This window comes from Polypterus senegalus, chromosome 3 (genome assembly GCF_016835505.1).
Source record: "Polypterus senegalus isolate Bchr_013 chromosome 3, ASM1683550v1, whole genome shotgun sequence".
Classification (NCBI taxonomy): Eukaryota; Metazoa; Chordata; class Cladistia; order Polypteriformes; family Polypteridae; genus Polypterus; species Polypterus senegalus.
In genome coordinates, this window is record NC_053156.1 from 216,258,716 (window position 1) to 216,282,018 (window position 23,303).

The 23,303-nt window shown below is 38.7% G+C and overlaps 1 protein-coding gene across 2 annotated transcripts in view; it reads right to left on the reverse strand.

Moving 5' to 3' along the window:
* The window catches only part of LOC120525835 (phospholipase ABHD3-like), a 44,114-nt gene that overhangs the window by 18,227 nt on the left and 2,584 nt on the right, over positions 1 to 23,303 (reverse strand). For both annotated transcript variants that reach the window (XM_039748448.1, XM_039748447.1), the window contains 3 exons: positions 17,768 to 17,928; positions 5,861 to 6,043; positions 1,868 to 1,913 (listed from right to left, as the gene is read on the reverse strand). In XM_039748448.1, the coding sequence (XP_039604382.1) occupies positions 1,868 to 1,913; positions 5,861 to 6,043; positions 17,768 to 17,928 (390 nt within the window). The remainder of the gene's footprint in view (positions 1 to 1,867; positions 1,914 to 5,860; positions 6,044 to 17,767; positions 17,929 to 23,303) is intronic.

The window sequence follows — 23,303 nt, forward strand, 5'->3', positions numbered from 1 at the left end:
CCTTCAATAGGTCGTTTAGTCTGGTAATCAGAAGTACACCCACAACTTCATTCAGCCATCATCTTTCTTCACTGCAGGATTAGTTTTTTCTTGGGGTATAAGCAGTGTTAGGTTTGTGCCACAAACAGCTCGCTGAATTTTGTCCAAAGAGCTCCACCTCTGTCTTATTTGACTACAAGACCATTTTTCTAAACACTTAACCCTTTCATGATTGCACCTCCTCATAACATTTAGATGGATGTTAAATTATTCTACGTGAAAAATAGTTCCCTTCTTTACGCTCTCTCATACGATCCTGTTTTGATGAGCTTTTTGAAAGTGTTACTGGATACACCTTTACATGATCCCCCCAGACTATGAACTCTAAAGGATATTCAGGGTGATCAGTGGAGTCTCCTTTTCTGGGATAAAGTTATAATGTACATCCATTTGTAGGTACAGTAATGTTTGGGCAATATGATGAATCTTCCATTTCTTGATTGCAGCGCCAGTCGCTTATGGGAAAATCTAAACACTCTTGTATATTTTTATTCACATTTCCTTTTCTATCAGTTTATCTCCAGTTTCCTTAAAATGTTTTGCAGTCTTTTTATATCATTTATACACTGTGTGACTAGTGATTCCTAAACAGAGTAGAATGTTTATCCAGAAAATGTGACAGTGCAGAGGACAGTGAAAAGACAATTGCATTATCTTTACGGCAACATCTGAAAACCGAGAGCTACACAACCTTGGGGGTATAAATGGTTAAACAAGTCACTGTTTATGTTTATATGTTTTATCAGGATAAACTTCAAGTTTGTCTCACATTAGCAGTTGTCCGTTTTGAATATATACACAGTAAAGCAATAGCGCAAGATTTGCCAAATACAAATGTCAATGCAGAGGAACTGCTCAGTGTAACACTCGCATTGATTGTCTCTAGCCATACACTTGTGGCAAGCGGATGGGGGCAGGACCCAGCTGGGATGCCCGGATGGACTGGAGGTGAGATTACGTCTCCTCCTGACCACGAGGGGGCAACCGCTCTGGTGGCTATGGGGACCATGGGAAAGGAGCATGGAAGCTCAACCCTATAGGGGCCCGTGGTCACTGCCAGGGGGTGCCTGAATGCCTGGAGAGCCCTGGTCATCAGCACTTCCGCCCCACCAGGGAGTGTCGGCAGAAGTTCATCAGGAGGCACCTCGAGCACGTCCGGGTGGATATAAAAAGGGGCTGCCTCCCTCCATTCAATAGCTGGAGTCGGGTGGAAGAAGGACATAGCCTGGAGGAGAGGAATGGAGGCGGTCAGAAGAGAGAGAGAGAGGCATTGTTGAGGGCCTGGACTTGAAGGGTGATTTGGTACAGAGTTCTGGGTTGTGTGCACTTGTAAATAGTAAATTATGAATAAACATATGTAGGTGCTTGAACCATCGGTGTCCACCTGTCTGTGTCCGGGCCAGCTTCCACACTCTCTAAGACAGCAAAGGTGAGATGTGAACAAAGGACATTGGGATAGCAAGCTAGAATATCTATCTACTCAAGTAACGATGATCTCTGTCAGCCAGCAGTGGATATCCTTTATCTCAATAAATGGAAGATTTCTTGGATTCATTTCCGGGATGGAACAAATGTAACAGGCGAGGCACACAGCAAGGCTAACAAAGATATCTTCTCTAACTGCATGTTAGCAGCTTTTAATCCCAACGTCCTATATTCACTGCTACTGTCTCAGGGAGAACAAATAAAGTGAGAGTGTAAGCATTGTCCTAAGTGCTTCAATTCCTTGCAGTTAATTAAAAAAAGGGGACATTTTATTACTTATTTAGTTAAAAGCATACTACACTATCCTCACAACATTCTCAAAGGTAACTTTCTTTCAACTTACCAGAAGTTCTTCCCCTCCAAATCCTCTGTTATTAAAAACAACTACTCTGTGAACGTGAAAGGAAGAAGATAAATATTGATGAATACAAAACAACGTATGACACTGCATTTCACATTGGCTTTGCAAATTTGGAACTGCATACCAGTACCTACTTAATCATTTTGAAATGTGACATACTCTATTAGAATAGAATTAAGCAGCACAGTGACACAGTCGGCAGTCCTGCCACCTCACCAGTCCAAGGTCCTGGGTTTTGAAACATGTGTCTGGTAATTGCCCATGTTTAGTTTACATGCTCTTCCCATGTCTGTGTTTGTTTTCCTACTGGTACTGTAGGTTCTCTTGTACATCACCAAAGATGTGTACGTTATATTGAGTGGTGCTTTCAAATTGACCCTGTCTGAGTTCGAGTATGAGTTGGTCCTGCAATGGACTTCATCCAGAATCAGTTTCTTCTTTCCACTCATTGCTACCAGCATGAGCCCCAGGGATCCTGAATTGGGTTATACAGGTTTGATCATGTTATGTGAAAGGAAATATAATAATAAGACAATTCTGTATTTTTTATACATTGGAAAGCATTTTTAAAAGAAGCGTGACAACATTATAAATATTTACCCACTAGTGACTTGAAAACTAGTGTACTGATAAGCAGAAATTAACAGCTCTGAAATTACATTCCAAAGTTAAAACTGGAAGGTGGTACTACCTCCACATTTCAAAAAGGAAATTCTGCACCTAAAACAGTGCAGTGGTTAAGACTTTTGGACGTCTCTGATGATACAGATTTAAATCTCAAAAAACAAGTCACTTGTTATTTCTGCTGTCCAATAGGGAAAACAAAAGAATTGTAACCAATTTGACCTCAAATTTTGTAAGTCGCTTTGCATAAAGGATTAAGCCAAATAAGTAAATATTAATAATAAATAATTAGTTCCTGTTTCAATTCTAATCAATGTCTTTTGCTGAGAATTGACCATACTATGATGCACTTCCGTACCTTCATCATTCATCAAAATATACTCATGCAAATATACTGTAACAGTGAAAGCACTTTAATAAATGCATTACAGAAGAGTAGAGAAGTGTGGTGTTTTGTAATGAATCATAATATTCAAATACAAGTACATTCATTAATTAATTGATATACAAAAGTTTTGTGCATTTGGATTAATCATTTATTCATTTTCTTAACGTGTGCAATATTTTTTTAAAAAACATATTTTTTGCAGATGCTGACAATTGTCTAATGTGTGAGCTGTATATGTAAGAATATTAGATGTGTGGTTTTCAAAAGTATAGCTTTGAGCATCATTTCAGGTAGTGTACTGGAATCTCATTGTATGTGATATGCAATCATAATAAAGGAATCTTATCTGCATTTGATGTTGCAGTGTTAGTTTCTAATTCTCCAGAACAATTAGTTGATTAGTTATGTTCAGTAATCAATTGATGGATGAAGTCAATTTATAGATCTTAGTATTTTGTTTCAAAGGTGACAATATTATACATCTCTGTATATATATATATATATATATATATATATATATATATATATATATATATATAAAAAGATTTAGATTGGATTTTTTTCTATAATTTCTTGAACATTCTGGTTGATTTTAAGACTTCATCATGTTAAGCATCGCAGTTCTCTTGCGTTACTGATTTATTTGCACAAATCCAAGAGAGACACAGCGGACTGAGGAAAGGGAGGTGCGGCCCTCCTCACTCACGCGCCAGTCTCGGGGCATAACTTACCTCCACTTATAATTTGCTTGAACATTCCGGTTGATTTTGTGACTGCGCTATGAATCATAGTTCACTTGCCGGAGTGATATATTCGGGCTATTCTGCAACAGAGGCTGTGGAGGGAAGCGTGACATCAGGAGTAGGGAGCACGGCAGGGCCCTCCTTACTCATGCGCCAGCCTCTGTTCGAGTCATTCTACCTTTGCATTTTGGAGTGTACCTTGCCACCACATAGCTAGCAATACCTGTTTATTGATTTTTAAAGTTTGTCCTTTTTCACTACTACGTGGGGCGGAACTGGGGGGTGGGTGCTGGAAGACGGCTAGTACACAATATATCATGATTTGAGCCCTATAAGAGTGGCAATGTTTCATCTTTTCATCGGTTCATCTTTCAGCAGGACGACCCTAAGCACACAGCCAAGATATCAAAGGAGTGACTTCAGGTCAACTCTGTGAACGTCCTTGAGTGGCCCAACCAGAGCCCAAACTTGAATCCGATTGAACATCTCTGGAGAGATCTTAAAATGGCTGTGCACCGACGCTTCCCTTCCAACCTGATGGAGCTTGAGAGGTGCTGCAAAGATGAATGGGACTCTCAGACCATGAGAAACAAAACTGGCCAAGGATAGGTGTGCCAAGCTTGTGGCATCATATTCAAAAAGACTTGAGGTTGTAATTGCTGCCAAAGGTGCATCGACAAAGTATTGAGCAAAGCCTGTGATTTCTCAGTTTTTTTATTTTTAATAAATTTGCAAAAACCTCAAGTAAACCTTTTTCACATTGTCATTATGGGGTGTTGTGCGTAGAATTCTGAGGAAAAAAATGAATTTAATCCATTTTGGAATAAGGCTGTAACATAACAAAATGTGGAAAAAGTGATGCGCTGTGAATACTTTCTGGATGCACTGTAGGTCAACACGAACATTATCAGAAAGATGGCTGCCACATGCCGCCTGGGCTATGCAACAGGATAAATAGACCCTAACCAGGTGCATACTGTATAGGGGTATAATGTACCATAATATGACTAGGCAATAATATTTCCTAATTTTTTCCCATTAACATGTGCCACGGGAAAATCTTTACTTACTTTTTAGTTACAATGCAGTGCACCCTAACTGCATTAGAACTACAGTGTTTGTAAAAAGTATTCACCCCCTTGGCAGTATCTGCATTTCTTGCTATGCAACATTGAAAGACAGTGGATTTCATTTGGCTTTTTTGATGCTGATCAACAGATAAAAGATTCATTAAACAGATCTCTGCAAAGTGGTTTAAATTAATGATGCATAAAAATAAAATGTGAAAATGTCCAAGGGGATGAATACTTTTTATAGGTGTTGAAGACACCATATTATGTTATTGCTGCACTGTACAGATTTTACTCACAAGTACATCTCCTAACTATTTAAAATACTTGAAGCAAAAATGTAAAAACAATAGATACTAAGGTGGATTTTTATTAGAAGAAGAAATGACTGAACTGTCAGTCACACTCACTACACTTCTTTGTCCATGGCACTTGTTTTCTGCTGCAAAGCAAACCATGTTGTGTGCGATCTTTTGTGTTGTGCATTTATTGTTGACACCTTTAATACTAACCCAAACTTGCTGATATTGACAAAGCTAACATATGTGTGTGGGCTGTTTTCAAAAAGAAGGAAGCTCATAAGTTTCCTATTTGAAAACTTGCTTAATCTCATTCAGAGTCGTGGGGAACTGCACATTCCAGCAGCACTGGGCACAAGCCAAGAAACAGGCCTGAACAAGGCATCTGCTTGTCACACGACCCACTCACGTATGCACCAACAGTCATTCTCACACAATGGACAATTTGGAATTGCCAGTAAATGTAGCCTGCAGCACATCTTTGGGAATATTGGAGAAGACACAAATAGACACTGGGAGAATGTGCAAACTTCACATGGACAATGCAAATCAAACCAAGCACGCTTGATCTGTGAGGTGGCAGCGCTGCCTACTTTGTGACAAGGGGCTGGTGCCCTGTCTAGTGATGCTCAGGCCCACTGCATGTCTGAGTTAAATAAGCAGTTCAGAGAATGGTATGTTATTTTCCTTTGGTTCAACCCAAAAACATGTACATTAGGTAGAAGTAAGCACACTGGCATTCCTTGTGGTGTATTTTTCTATCTTGTGCCATTTGTTGCAAGGAGTAACCCTGGTTCAGCACATCCTTGAAATTAAAAGAAAGAAGTTTAGGACATGAATGACTTTCTCACCTGTAGCCATGGCGGGTTGCTTGACTCACAGCGTGAAGAACATATGTTTGGCTACTATTCCCAGTGAGCCCTGGAAGGATCAAAACTGTTGGACGGGTGGTGGAGTTGGGATAGTGTATACTTTCTGAATTATCTACCCAGTCAAGAGAAATCTGGCCTCCGTCTAATGTTTTAATCAGTTCACTGCAAATACAGAAAAACACAGACAAGAATTTTCAAAAAATGACAGGAAATGGGTTCAGTATATATATGAATTGTAATAAGAAAAATGAAAAAGAAAAAAAATGCTCTTGTTCAAATCAACATTATTTTTGCTGGCATAGTGTCCATTTGAGTAAAACGTGGTTTTAAAAGGAGTCCTATATTTATTGAGCTAAGTTCCGCATAAGTAATTGATAAATATACATGTATTTTTTTCACAGTTCCCCTGAATAAAATTATAAGTATCTGTGTGTCCACCCTTTTGCTATGTCTCTATCATTCCAACTGATGGCGCATCACAAACATTAACACTGCTTTTACAAATCCCAGAGCATATGACAGATATACGTGCATTGAATCGCACACTGCAAATGGTAACACGGAAGTCTACATTGATTACTTAGATTTCAACCTCTCTTAGATGGGTAGCGCAACTAGTGATTTAAAAAATAAAAAAAAAAAGGAATATACTACTCACACTTTTTTACTTTCTCGCATATGAAGTATAGACAGAGTATTGTAATAGTCCAAAGATTCGATGTTGAGATTTTGATGAATCTCGATGTTTTAGACCTCCTTGACTTTCTCGTATATGAAGTAAAGGGAAAGTACTGGAATTCTCCAAAAATTCCATTCGAGATTTTGATGAATCTCGACGTTTCAGACCTCCCTGAGTCCGAAAATACCATTTTTGGAATTATGTCTGTGTATCTGTCTGTGTGTATGTATGTAAACAGGATAACCCGCATACGCTTTCATTTAGGTCAACTAAATTTTGCATACAAGTATTAGGTACAAAACGTAGATTTCTATTAACTTTTGGGCTATTTCCGTTAACCGGAAGTGGTACTTTACCTTTTATTCATGCAGCTGCAGAGTCCGACTTATTCAACTTTACTTTTATAATAATTGTTGAATATATTATTAATTTGATTTGTTGTTAATGTTTCATTAATGTACATAATATAAAAATATAATCATTGTCTTGCGGTTTACTCCTTAAATATCCATCCCCATATCGGAGTATATGAGAAAGTCTAGGGGAGATCACTCATGATTTTTATGATCTTTAGAGATTCATCTAAGTTTCAACCACCTTCCTTTTGCCACTTGGGCCCCCGATTTATAAAATTACTTATATGCTGAAATGATTTTTGTATAAACTATTAAGAAAAGAGAAAAGGAATTGTCAATCCTTGTATCCCTAGTTCTAGCATGTTTCTCTGTGCTTCATCTTTTTTTACAGACAGCACCTCAGGTTTCAGTTTTGTTCTGCAGATTGAATCAACTTCATTAAAATATTTTTATTTTAAATAATTGGCAAGGCAATCTACAAGTGAAATCTCTCATATGCAGCCAATGTTCTCTGCTTAAAAACACAATCACAAAAAATAAACATAAAAAAATAAATAAATGAAAAATATACTTAGCATTTTCACATTTGAATTGAATTCATCCAGATGGTAGCAGGGTCTGACCATAGGTGGGATCAGATTTACTTTAAATGGTTTAAAAATGTGCACTGATTATCAGTAAGGTGAAGTGCTAGGCTTTGGGAACAAAAGACAATGGCCTCTATTCTAGCTACTTCTACCGTGGCCAGCATTATAAATTATGCTTGACAGTGAGGTTAAAAGAACGGTCTACAAATATTCCAGAATAAGTAGCACTAACAGCAGCTTAAATGTATTTGGATCATCTCTCGGCAGCAGATCCCTTGTGAAAGGCGCTACACAATCGCTGTGGTATAGAAATTACATTTTCTATGCGATCCTGCAAATTTCTGCCTGACAACCTTGCACTACGTGCCTGTGATTTAAGAGAAAAATTATTCTGAGAAATGTGGACGCTGCCCTTCCGTGCTTAACGGGCAGAAGGTCCAAACAATTCCCAAGTCCAAAACTTAACATGAAGAGGTCGGTACATCTTCTTATATGTAAAACCCTCCATCTTCTTAAAAGAATTTATCACAAAAGCAACCTTGAATGTTGCTGGGTTTTAGTGACCTGAACTCACCTTAAGGGACAGTAAGTAGTCGTGAAGCGCAATTTACAAAGAGAGTTTTGCTTTGATGGTGCCGATCACACTCATTCACAATGATTTCCACTCTCCCAGGAGCTGATGGGGCACTTGAAGTGTCATAAATAGTGTGAAAAGAGAGGATGGCGCACGAAACTGAGAAGCTCTCGACCCGGCAGAGCAGTCTGACATTCTGCGCCTCCGAGCGTCCACTTTGTTCTCACGACCCCTTGCCGCTGAAGGCGGTGTCGTCTTCACATTGTTTATAGCTCGGCGCAGTTAAAAAGTAGAAAGATGCAAAGCTGTTTTCCTCATCTCTTCTACTATCAAGTACTGCCAATTAAAAAAAAGTTATAATGTGGCAGTTTCCGCGACAGTCACGTGGACGAATAAATAAAACTTCTCTGTCAGAACGTGCCTGGCGGCGAATGGCTCAGCGCTGGAGTCCAGAGAGGAGGGCTGGGAGAGGGCGATGCGGGGCGCACTTCTATGGGATAGATCTGCGTGTTTGTGTTTACTTCTTTTCAATATCAGTAAAATAACTCTCACACAAATAATAACAATTCATAAAGACGATATAAAAATGGCATCCACAAGCGAAGTGATTAGATCCTGTATTATAATATGTTCTGTGGTCATACGTAATTTCCGTTTCAAACGCGAAAAGAATTTTATATATATTAATCTATAGTAATAAAAGGCAAAGCCCTCACTGATTAACTGACTGACTGACTCATCACTAATTCTCCAACTTCCCGTGTGGGTGGAAGGCTGAAATTTGGCAGGCTCATTCCTTACAGCTTCCTTACAAAAGTTAGGCAGGTTTCATTTCGAAATTCTATGCGTAACGGCCATAACTGGAACCTACTTTCGTCCATATACAGTATACGGCCATAGCCTGCAGCTCGGTCTCCGTGTGAGGCTGAGTTGCGTCCCGCATCATCACGCCTCCCACATAATTGAGTGCCTGCCCATATAAGGTAAATATTCGCGGGTGAAGGACTGTGCTTAGCATATTCATAAGTGCAGCTACTCGGAAACCCTCTGACGCTGAACAAGCCTTTGTACACATATCAATAGGAAAGCAAGGTGTAAAGCTTAAGTTTATATTACGTTCATAGACACGCTGCCAATAAATATTCGCAGGCAAATCCACAACTTAATACCTGGAATGCCTATTAAACATCTTACATTCACGAGTACCGATTTGGGTAGTGATCACTTTGATGAATGAAACCTGTTCAAAAAACGCATTACACAATTGAGAAGGCAGCAAAAGAATATGAAACGAGTGACGCATACAAGCATATTCATAAGTGCAGCTACTGTGGAAACAAAGCACGGTGTAAACCTTAAGTTTAAATTAAGTTCATAGACACGCTGCCGCTGGCATTTGACATGCCTACGACGAATACGATATTCGCGAGATACAAGTTTAATGAGAAGACTTTTGATCACTTTGTAAGGGAGTTAAAATTGCTGTAATAGAGTTAAAATTGCTGGTGAAAGACTGTGCTTATGCAAACAAATAGGAAGGCAAGGTGTAAAGCTTGAGTTTAAATTAAGTTCCTAGACACGCTGCTGCTGGCGTTTGTCATGCCTAAGACAAATACGATATTCGTGAGATACAAGTTTACTGAGAGAACGCAGGGTATAAACAAGACTTTTGATCACTTTCTAATGGAGTTAAAATTGCTGGTAAAGGGCTGTGCTTATGCAAACGCAGATGAGATGGTCATGGATAGAATAGTGTTTGGCACAAACTCAGCGAAAGTGCGAGAAAAACTTTTAAGTGATGGGTCTGAGCTAAAATTAAATAAAGCCGTGGACATCGCAAGATCGCACGAGATATTCGCGAGATACAAGTTTAATGAGAAGACGCAGGGTATAAAGCCTCGATGCTAAAGACCTGGCGAAGTCATGGAGAACATGGAAGGACAAGTTCAGATTATACAAAGAACTTGTAATGCCAGAGGCAGAGGAAAACACTAAGGTCAGATTATTCCGATATCTTATTGGAGAGCGCGGCAGAGAATTGTGACAGGCGCTGACTGGTGATGTAAGACCTGATGAGTTAACCAGGAGCTTGATGATACGTAAATTTGATGAACATTACAACCTGAAAATAAACAAAACTGTAGAGAGATTCAGATTTTTTTCAAGAAATCAGGCAAGGGGAGAAAATATAGACAACTACGTCACAGATCTGAGAGTGTTAGCAGGCACATCCAATTTCGGGGAGATGAAAAGTTCCCTTATACGTGACCGAATTGTGCGGAACCAGTGATGCAAGTTTGCAACAAAGATTACTGAGAGAAGACAAACTGACTTTAGAGAGGTGCATACAAATATACAGAGCCACAGAACTGTCGAAGGAGAACAGCAGAACAGTCACACGGGCTTCCCTATTCTATACTTCTCCCAATGCGTCTCTCTAAACCCTCCGTGCGGGAACATTATCATAAGGCTTAACAATCTTATTGTTACACCTTCTATGTGCACCCAACCGTCCTTATTACGGAGTCTTCCTTGCTTTACCGCTGGCTGCTTCTTTCCATTCACCTTCCTAGCTCTTTATTTTAAGTTTTCCTTCTCACTTTTCCGCTCCTTCGCTTCTTCTCCCTTTTCGTTCAAAATACGTGCCTCCTTGCCTTTTTACAGTCAGTTCCCCTTGTCAGTCAGTCACACCATGGTATGTTTAGCACAAGTTAATACCGGGAATGCCTGTTAAACATCTTACATTCACGAGTAGCGATCTGGGTAGTGAGCACTTCGATGAATAAAAACCAGTTATCTTTACAACAGTTGACAAACACGGAATGTAACTTCAAAACAACATGTCCTCCAAATACGAACCTGATTGAAAGAAATAATGATAATCAAATCCTTAATGTCAGCAACACTCATAACAGTGACAAAACAATTACATTGACAATCAGGTTATGTTATTTTTAAAATGTTTCCTTTTCTTTTTCATAACTTCTTTAACACACTACTTCTCTACTGCGAAGCGCGGGTATTTTGCTATAAATATAAATTATATATTATTGTTATAAATATATGCAGCATGCCAAGCTTGCCAATAAAGAATGTGCCTTATTACATTTTTTGTATTATTTTGCAGCTCAGTGGTTCAGCAGTTAATTGACTACCCTACAGCTCCAAAGTTTTGGATTTCAATCCGCGGCTGGCCACTGCATATGTAGATCATTTGCTGGGTACAACTAATTTTCTTCCCACATTCCAAAGCTGGGCATGTTACATTGAATTGCAACCTAAATGTGTCCCTTATGAATAAGAATGCTCTATGATGGACTAATACTTTATTTTAAGTTTGTTTCTACTCTTGTACCCAGTGCTTTTCTGATACGCAATGGCCCTATGACCCTTGACTAGATTGAGCCGGTTATATAATGTATAGATAGATGAAAATTTACCAGTGCTCAGAGAATTAGAACAGAAAATTGCAGGAACATTTAAGATTTATAGGTGCCAATGGTCAATATGGCCTAAGTGCAGAGCATGGTACATTTATGCTTACTGGAAAGCACATAAAGCATAAATTATATTTATAGCCACATATGTAATAGACCACAATATTTCTGTAAAAGAAAAACAGGAGATTATGTGGGTTGTAGTAGCGCAAGTCAGAACTTTTTATAGCTTACTGCATTTAGAAATGTACTCTACTTCCTTGAGACAGCTGCAAGTTTTATTGTTTTACATCATTTAATTATAATGTATATAATTTTTGTGCTTTATTTTTGTTTTTCACACAACATACTCGGCAATTATAACATCATTTAATTATAATGTATTACATTTTTGTGCTCTATTTTTGTGTTTTACACAACATACTCAAAAATTATAAGGACCAAAATACTTTCTCTTAATTAAATATTTGTACCTATGTTGATAAATCCTCCTGTGACTTCAATAAATTCTGTTAACTTTTTTTTTTCTTGTTGTTTTGCTACTAGATTTCAGAAATGTCAATACCATATGTTTTATATTTTGAGTCAAAACTTGCCTTACACAAATACACCGATTTAGAAAATTTCATATAATTAAAAATATTCCATGGAAATTAAGCTCTTTAATTTTAGCTTTAGGTCTACTCATGTTGGACTTCAGAAGCTTTGTGCAGCTGTATTACAAACATTGAATCCTTTCTTTGTTATATATTTGTCAAGTTAAAGGGAAATGAAGTGGGAGAAGATGTATTTCAGAGAATGCCACAGGAGTTTAGAGTATCTCTACCTTCTATTCATGCATGCACATCACTTTATATCATGGAATGGCTTCTGTCTGTAGATGCTACTGAAGAGTAAGTCCTTTAGACATATTGTTCCCCCAAAATAATAATTTCTGTTTTTCTTCAAACATTTATATTACTACCAAATATATTTCCTTCACTGTTGAATTAATTTCATTAATTGTATTAATAAATTGTCAGGCCATCACAAGAACAGCAGGATCTTGACTTTATTCCATTATCTGTATATTTTGGAAGGACACAAATTCTTTCTTCCGTGAATAATCCTATCATTAGAAGTTCTAATTATGGTGGTGGGCAATGGTTTCGTAAGTGTCATTTCAGAATCTCCTTTAAGTAATTAATTAAAATGAATTGTCATGACATATAATTTACCTCATTGACATGCTCTTCAATTTTTTATCAATTGACTACTTGTACCCTGTAGACGGGGCAATGCCATTCTGGGAGATTTAGGAGCCATCAGGGCAGACATTCTTGACTATAAATGAATTGGCTTGTACTTATTTATGTTTACCGTCTTTCAATAAAATCAGTAAACCTAACACATAAAATGTGTTCCTATGAAAAGGGGAGAGCAGGTTTACTTCTTTGTAGTAACCTTTCTGTTTTCCTATATTTTTTAGTGTGCCACAGAAAATTCAGGCCTAATATTCATGATTTTGTATTCCATTTAAGGAAGTTATAAGTTCTGCACTTCGACATGAAACTAAAAAATGCATGTAAAAAAAGATTAAAAGCGCTTTACTATCTAAAACAACTGAACACCAATGAAACTGTAGTTCTGATTCTCCTGTGTCATTTAAAAGAGCAATCAGACAAATATATCATTCTCCAACACAATTAATTCAATTCAGCATAGTACGCCGGTAATGCTTCTTAATGCAGAGACACTGGGGTTAACCCACCTTCTAAAACAGGGGGGATGATCCCCATTTTGGTTGCCTATAGTGACTTACCTGAATTTTGAGAGCAAGTAAAAGGACAGTACAGGCGACTGACAATAAAAAAAATCTGCTTTAATTGTATTCAAACTGGACAGTTCAGTTTATCTTTAAAATTACACCTAGAAAATTTCAGAATCATCAAAATCAAAACAATCAAAATGTTGTCAAGATACAATACATTACGACATTTTTTAAGCAATGTTAAAAAGAAAGAGTGGTCTCTTTCACTTAAGGTTTAACACATTAGGGCATTTTGCAACATTACACAGCACATTTTTATCTTTATTTTTTCAACAAAACCAAAGTGCTGAAACCATTTTGTTTTGAAGTGTTTGCTAGCTATACTTTGTGCAGTATACTGGTACTGAAAATGTACTGCAAACCCAAAATTCAAATTAGTATGGCATCAGTATATTGGTATTTTTGGTTCCAGGACAAAACACCAGGCTTTATTTTAATATCTGCCTCCAGATGACACCCCGACCCATACTGCTTTGACATACTCAAGACTTTATGACCCCCCTCCAGCCATAATTGCTTTGATGCGGTGATTAGCTCAGCGTGATGTACCTGGGAGGCGGCTACCAAGAGAAATGCTCCACCATTGTGAGAACACAGACTCTCCCCTCCACCCCCTTAATTTCTGATACAATCTGAAGTTCATGGGAGACCCCTCCCCCTTACTACTTTCAAGCAATTACGACTTCACTTAGAAGTATTACTTCAATGTGATGCATGGCACAGCACATCAGGGAGGTGGCTATGAAGAGTGATGTGATGCGAAGTGTGGTGTGATCATGAATTCTCAAGGGACAACCTCCATTGCTTTGACATGTGGGGGATTTCATTCCTTATTTCTTCCATATTGCTTTGATGTTGTTCAACGGCACGGTGTAACAGGCTGGACTAAGACTGGGGTGTTTTGGAGTAATTTCTGATTTTCTTTAGAATTGATTTAGTACTGGTACTGAAGTCCAAAAGCTGGTTTCAATTTAGTATCAATCCAACACTAAACAGCTACACTTACCTAAAAGATAATAGAATAAATTTTAAAAATATTCGATATTTGATATCTCTTGCTCTACATGTACCCTCAGCATTCCACCTATACCTTTCCTCGGTATCCTCATACGTCAGCCTCTCTTGCCCTACACGTCCTCTCTCAAGCATGTTCCCATAAGGCCTTGTTCTCAGACACTGTCATTCCAAGGCACCCTTCTCACCTCCTCTTTGCTTTTTTACTACCACCAATGATAGAGGAGTCTCCAGTACTCACTGTGAAAACATCATTTGTATTGTAAATACTTCCCCATCTTGGAAGGTGACTCAGGTTACATCTTGTTAGCATTTAGGGACCCAGTGTTGCTTGGTATGTTATTTGCTTTCTTGTCATTGAATTGCTCTATTTTAAGTACTTTTTTGTAACAGTAAAAACTGTCACACTCAGGAATTGAACTTTGGATCATTGACACATTATATTGTCATTATCTCTACCACTGAGCCACTAAACTGACCAATCAGATTGCTCAGAGGCACTAGACACCCATACTCACAGACAGTAGGGGTTTATTATATAGTAGATTTTTAATGTGCTGGTGATGTGTATAGCATTAAAAGTGTAGAGGCGAAGGTGCAATTTAAAAGAATAAAAGATAGCTTTTACATAAAAGGAAATTTAGATGTCGTGCTGTGTCCAGGCCACTACAATTCTTCTTACACATTTGAATAATATAGGGAAAATGATGGATGTGTCCACCCGGCCACAATTATTGCCTTTCAGGTTGTGCCCCGACAATATCTCACTACTGAACTCCAAGGTAACAGACTATATGGTCACAGCTGGCTTTATTTTACAGCCATTTCCAGGGTAATCCGTGGAACCACTTCAGGAATACACCAAGGAAAGCTCTGTAGCCTTAAGCGAGAGCTCCCACTAGTGGTCTCACGTCTCCCTGCACTCTTGAAGCCTCATGTATGTAAAAGAGCAAACTCCCTTTTTTTCCACTTTGGCCTCGGCTCCTCAGTGTCAAACACAGGAAAACCTGCTGACTTATGGTCTCTTCTCACCACCCTAATAGGTATCTAGTTGATTCTGAGCAAATGCTTCTGTAGCACGTAGGCTTAAAGTAAACAAATTCCCCTTTACAGAAGACCTCTCACTGAAACATTGATCGGGGAATCTCCTTATACTTGAGCAATCGTATAATGCTGTCCTTCTCAGGTTCAGTTCAGGTGGCCCAGATTTTTGTTTGTCAGTTTCACCACCAGGGAGTCATTTTACGTCTAATTGACTTCACTGTTTAATTAGCTGGTCTTTTTTTCCTTCTTCTCTTACTCTGCATTCAGAAATGTGTAGTGGTGTCAGATCGACATATATAAGAAACGTACAAATATTTGTACCTTTTCCATAGTGTTAAATACCTAACTTAACATTTGTTATTTTCTAATTCAGATTTTTTTTTCTAAGGACTTTGTTCCCTTATTTGTATCCTGCCGATCAACAACATGCAGAGTAGACACCAGGGCAAAAAACACTGATAAGTAAAGGGCTGCAATTACGTCAGTGTCATAAACACTATCATGCACATTAGTAAAAAGTAGACTAAATAACCATATCATTTGGATAAGAAATATTTTGTTCATAGTGATGATTATGAGGATGCAGAAAATGTTAAAAACCAAGATAAAGAAAAGGTCAATTCAGAAATGCTTGGTACATCGTGATAAAAATGTACCAAACCCAGTTTTATAATTCCTCTATTAAAACCATAGAAACTGGGAAATAACAGACTACCTTAATAAGATAGGACTCCAATTAAACGGATGGTTGGCATAAAAACCTGCACTCACATTGGGCCCATGTCTGGGGCGCTTTTAGTCCTTGGGTAGTGAAAGTCAATATAGCAATAGATGCCCCCTGGTTTTACCAAAGTGGGTCCTCCTCTGACCCTTTTAGTTCTCTTCTTCTTTGTGACATCTTCCTCTGCCTGTTGGTGCTCTGTCACAAAAAACGTGCCTGTGCATATGTATACAGTGGTTTTAGAAAGTATTTAGACTCCTTAACTTTCTGCATACTTTATTGTGTTGTAGAAATAATTTTATACTAGCCGACCCGTGGCGTAGCATACGCCGCATAATTATTCATTGATGGGTGAACACTTCCTGAAAGACACAGTTCAGTAATCCCCTATTCAGCATTGCGATAGGGCGGCGGCCATCACTCCGGGTTTGGTGTCGGTCTAACAAAGGAAAAAAAGAAGGGGCACAAAAACAACAGTGAGAACAGAAGCTTGTGGGGACAAACAAAGACAGCAGCAATGAGAGAGACCTGTTAGCAAAACAAAGCAGCCCAAACCGAGAAGAACAATGAAAAGTCAACATGGGTCATAGGACAGCAATGAGAGAGACATGTTAGCAAAGCAAAGCAGCCGGAACCGAAAAGAACAATGAAAAGTCAATGTGGCTCAGAGGTGCATGTGGACTATAGCAGAGACCAAAGCGACGGAGGATGTGTTTGGTGAAGTGTTGGGGGCGGGCACATGAGCAGGGAGTGCGCATGCCTCGAGAGCGAGGGTGGGTGCGGGAGGAGGGTTAGAGTTGGTGGGCGGGGCTCCGTCGTGCGTACCCCATGGTCGGGCGACTTGGTCGATTATATATATAGATGGTTAAATTTGCCATTTTTGCCCATCAATTTATGCTCAATAACCCATAATGACAAAGTGAAAACATGTTTTCAAAAAGGCTTTGCAAATTTATTAGAAATAAAAACTGAAATCTCTCATTCACATTTATCCATTAAAAGTCTACAAAGGAAACAATGTTTGCAATAAGTTAAAGGAATCTGTATACTTCCTGGATTGACTGTATGTACTTCGAGTTTTCAACAGATTTGCATCTTTTAGGCATCCCTGAACACACCATGAAATCTCTGTGCCTACCGGTATGTCAGGAAATGTGTATGTGCACTCACTTCTTAAATATGGATCATTCAGTCCAACCAAAACTTGGCTTAGATATTCACAATATAAAATATTAGAAGACTATTACATTTTTACCACCATTGCTCTAATAAATTTGGCTTTACATAGATGATTTTGTGTTTTGAGAACTAGTGCCCCAACTACAGTACAACTGGAGAAAGAGAATATATATTTTTAAGAGGATGTGCTTCATTCTATTGCACATAATATATTAACCAACAGTATTTTACTGGTAAATGTAGGGAATGTCTTATGATTGACATACAAGATAAAAAAAATATATTGATATTAACAGTGCAAAGCAAGAGAAACATTAATCTGTTCCCATACTTCTAGCCTGAATGATGCCACCACAAGAAGAAATGTATGACAAAAGCAAAAATAAAAAACTGGCTTTAAACTTCAGCCTATATATTGTAATAAGTAGAAAACTGCTGAAACATATAATGAAATAAAAACAAATATGGAAAGTAGATTGTCTTACTTTCTGTAGGTGACATGTGGGCTTGACTTGATGACAACCCTCACAAGGGTCTGCAGTCTTCCACCCCAGCACCATGGTGTGGGACAGTACCGCTCTTTTACTGCCGGACAACGTCTTTCCAGGAACTCCCTGAAGCCATCATTACAGACAAGAATGGGGGTCTAAAGCAAGAAGAACAAAGTTAGAATTTAAATATTTGCAAAGTGAGCAGCAAACCAGTCCATGCTACCAGTACTAAATCAATCACTTCACTTTAGCTTATTTCTAATTCATCCATCCTTACATTGAATCATATCCACTTGCAAATTTAATAGAGTTTTAGCCAAGCACTGGGTGGAAGGCAGGAAATTTCTCACAATGGAATGCCCGCCTATCACAGGGCACACTGTACTACACACCCATGTTCATTTATATGGGCCAATTTCGCAAAAAGCATGACATGCATTGATTTGCAATGTACTGTACCATCTGAGAAAATACTAAAATCTTACTGAAAAATGATTTTCCACATTAACTGGCTAAATGTACTACAAGCTGTTTTGTTATTCTCACATTAAAAGAGCATTAAAACAGAAATATTTAGATGTGTACAGGCCCTTCAAGCCAACAAAGCCCGCCAGTCCTATCCACCGAAATCCCACAAAATAACAAGTCTTATACTGAAAGTCCCTAAAGTCATATTGTCTACCACACTACTTTACCTGGTAGCTTATTCCATGTGTCTATGGTTCTCTGTGTGAAGAAAAACTGCAAATTGTCCCTTAACAAGTTTCCAACGATGTCCCTGCGTTCCTTTTGAACTCATTTTGAAGATGATCCGCTGTACTAATTCCTTTCATAATTTTAGTCGTTTCAAGAATGTATCTGCTTCATATCCTTTTGCTTAAACTGAAAAACCTCAGCTCTTTTAATCTTTCCTCATAACTCATCCCCTACAGTCCTGGACTCTGCCCGGTTGCTCTTCTCTGGACTTTTTCCAGCACTGCTATGACTTTTTAGTAGACCTGGAGACCACACCTGTACACAGCACTCCAGATGAGATCCAACCTGAGCCTCATATCAGATTTATTGCATTCTTCAGATTTATCATGCCAGCCAAAAAACTATTAGGCTGGCACAATAAATCTGAAGAATGCAATGTGAAAGGATAATTCCAATGTGCAGTCCTTAGGTAGGGATGACAAGGAGGCACACTGGTTAGCATTGCTGACTCCAGGATTCCAGTCATTATCTGTGTGTAGTTTGCACGTTCTCCCCTTTTTTCTCACCAAGACTTATAGGTTAACATATTTGGCAAGTCTAAAGCTGCCATGTGTTAATATGCTTGAGCAGACCATGCAATGGAAAGATGTTCTGACCAGGACTGGTTCTTTGCTTGTATCCAATAGACTCCGCTCCCAACTACCCTGAATTGGACGAAATAAGTCTGAAAAAAAAACTGTTTTTATCTTTTCACATGTAAGCAAATTGTATTCTGAGTAAAATATAGGGTTCAGCATTTCAAGGTGGATGCAGTATTCAATTCATATAATGCCCTTCACCACGGACATCTCAGAGTACTGCTCAAGTGGCAAACAGAAATTGATGATGCATATTTTAACAAATAAGAACAATGCAGAGGATTCTAATCCAGGAACCTGTGCACATGAGACAGACAGACTTTACGGGTGACACGGTGATATTCAATACAGCATAATGGGCTTGGCTGCCCATGCACTTTCAAGTTTCCTAGTGTGCTCACATCCTGAGATCCTGTGCATTATTCAGCCCACCCTAGACAAGAGGCTTGATATTCTCATATGCATTAATTATTGAAGTCTACAACCTAATGAGTAAAGCACAGCACATCTATTTATATGTATACAGTATATGACTTGCTAAACACTGTCCTTTAATATTTGGAGGGAAATTGTATACTTCTGTGAATACTGAAGATACACATGCAATAGATTTGTAAATTTCTTAGTAAATAACTTCAAATTTGACATGTAGTCTAAAGCACATTTATACATTAATGCACACACTAAGGCCATGTTTACACTACTATTTTCTCATTTAAAAAACAGACATTAGTGTCCATTTTCACCTTTCATCCACTCTACCTCCAAGAAGAACCCCGCGAAAACAGAGACTTGAAAATGCTTTCCAGATACGTATATTTCTGAAAATCGTCAGCTCAGCATTGCACTGTGGATGTGTGAAAACAAAGGATTTTGAAAGTGTATGCTCTAATTGTGCTCGGATTAGTTTGTACTTTTTACGTGACCTTTCTCTAACTGGATCCTGCTCATTATGTCTTCTCAGCAATTTGGCTCAGTAACAATTCCACCTCGATGTCAATTCCAAACAAAACAATCTTGTTTTTTATATTTGCCTTTGCTGTTCTCACTGCATAAACGTAAGCTGCAAATAAGTGTCTAGCGTGGAGGATACTTCCTCTTCCTGTTTCTGCCAATTTGTGAATGCCCAGGATAAACCAACGGCTGTACCATATGCCGTTAGGTTTTGTAACCTAGAAAATGGAACTAGTTTTGTATTTTGTCCTGAGCTCTTCGCTTGTGATGTTGATTTTTTTTTTAATATGTCCAGTAACATGTGTTCCTAAATAGTTCCCCCAGACTAACGTTTACTCGATTATTTTCTGTAAGACAAAAATGTACTTGAAACCACCTTCTTGTTTAACCAGGACATCCTGACATTTGTACCAGCATATTTGAATTAGAATAAATCTGATCATATATAACATGTAACTTTATATATTTTGGTATCTGATAAAGGTTTACATATGAGAAGTCTTATTTCTTTTCAGCAGGTATTTCCATGACTCTTGCATTATTCATGACGTTGCATAATATTTGGCCATACCATTTATCTGTATGCTGACAGATGTGTTTGAAAATGCTGCATAGTCATTATATGTAAATGAACTAGTTGATTAAAGGAAGTGCTCTGTTAGATTTCTTCAGTCTGCCATGCTGCATTAACAAGAGCATGTGGAACTCCACCTGTAGATGTAAACAAAGGATACCCAAGTCCATCCAACCTCAATGACTACCGTCCCGTTGCACTCACTCCCATTATCATGAAGTGCTTCGAGAAGCTTGTCATGAGGCACATCAAAACCCTGCTGCCCCCCTCACTGGACCTCCTGCAGTTTGCTTATCGCTGGAACTGTTCAACAGATGATGCAATAGCCACCACTCTCCATCTGGCTCTCGCTCTTCTGGACAAAAAGGACACATACGTTCGAATGCTGTTTATCGACTTCAGCTCAGCATTCAACACAATCATTTCTCAGCAGCTGACGGAACAGCTGAGCCTGCTGGGACTGAACACCTCCCTCTGTAACTGGATTCTGGGCTTCCTGACTGAGAGACCTCAGACAGTCAGGATTGGAAACAACATCTCCAGAACCACCACACTGAGCACTGGAGCCCCTGTGTGCTCAGTCCATTATTGTTCACACTGCTGACTCATGACTGTGGAGCAATGCACAGCTCTAATCACATCATAAAATTTGCCGATGACACAACTGTGGTGGGTCTCATCGGCAACAGCAATGAGTCAGCATAAAGAGAGGAGGTGCAGCGGTTAACGGACTGGTGTAAAACCAATAACCTGCCTTTAAATGTAGATAAAACAAAGGGGATGATTGTTGACTTTAGGAAAACTAAGAGTGACCATCTGCCACTGAACATTGACAGCTCAACTGTGGAGGTCATCAATAGCACCAAATTCCTGGGTGTCCACCTGGCAGAGAACCTCAACTATTCCTACAACACCAGCTCTTTAGCCCAGAAAGCCCAGCACCGACTCTACTTCCTGAGTAGGCTGAGAAAAAGCCCATCTTCCACCAGCTATTCTAACAACATTCTACAGAGGAACCATAGAGAGCATCCTGAGCAACTGCATCACTGTCTGGTTTGGAAATTGCATGGTCAGGGATCGTAAAGCACTACAACAGATAGTGAAGACAGCTGAGAAGATCATCTGTGTCTCTCTTCCTTCCATCATGGACATTTACACCATATGCTGCATCCACAAAGCCACCAGCATTGTGAATGACCCAACACACCCTGCACGCTCACTGTTTACACTTCTATCATTGGGAAAAAGGTACCAAAGCATTCAGGCCCTTACCATCAGCATGTTGAACAGTTTTTTCCCCCAAGCAGTCAGATTCCTGAACACTCATGGACCGATCGGATATCTGATATATGTGTTCTGCTCTGCAATGTTGCACATGGTTGCGCATGTTTGCACATTTGTCTCACGTGCACCTTGTTATATATTACGTGTCTTTATGTTATGTGTCATGGATTCTTCATTGTCCTGTGTTCTATGTAGCACCATGGTCCTGGAGGAACGTTGTTTCGTTTCACTGTATGCTGAACTACTGTATATGGATGAAATGACAATAAATACTCTTGAATCTTGAATCTTGGAGTTCATATGTATCAATGGCTCAAGACTCTTCTTTATTTATGGGGTATTTTCTACAACAGTTCACCTCTTCTGTAAGTTGCTTTGAATAAAAGCATCTGTTCTCTTATTTTAGTGTGGGTAAAGATACTTTAGTAAATAATGTGAAGATACTGTTGTGGAGGGACATCATTTTCGTTTAAAAACTTGATTTTTAAATGAGAACATAATGATGTGGACAAAGCCTGAGACATCTCTTGTTGCAACAGATACGAGCCAAGGCTGACCCTTCTCAATACAGCATACTGGTTTGATAAGCCTGTAAGGCACTGATGTTCGGGTCTGGTATTTGAGGTCTGCTGTGGCTGCAGGTTTTATTCCAATTAAATTTAATGTCGGTCCTTACCAATCACAGATCTGGTTTAATTTTTATGACTTATTAGTGTTTTTATTTGGTTACCTTATGTCAGTTTTATACTGTAGATTTTCCTTTTTGAGGATGTCATCCAAATGATTTGTGGCCTGGAATATATTAGTAAATTTCAGTATTTTACTTGGTTTTCTTCCTTTACTTTTATAATGGAATATTAAACAGAAACTTCAAGCTGGACACACAAAAATGTATGGCACCAAGTTAGACTGTGAACTGCTCGTTCCATAAGTATTTCTCTGTACACATGACAGAAGAGCCTAGAGCCTATTACCTTCAACATTTGCATCTCACTGTTAATTGGGAGCTCATTAACAAAACCAGTTAAAAATTGTAAATGTATTCAGGGACGTGCGGTCAGGGCAGGTAGGCGAGATCATGAAAAGTAAAAAAACTAATAATAATAACATTAAATTAATTTGTCCATTGGTCTGTGCTATAAATTTGTTTTCCGTACGAATCCAATACTTTTGATATTTTTATAGTCATAATCGCTGAATTTTCGCATTTCCTGTTCAAATACAGGGGAGAAACGCTTGGTACGAAAGTGATTAGCTGAGTCTCACCTCTGACTGCTCTGTCCCTCACACACTGGGTTGATGCATGCAATTAGCACATGTCTGTTGCTGTCTCTCTGTATGTCACCAATATAATGTTTGCAGACAAGTTTAATATACACACTGA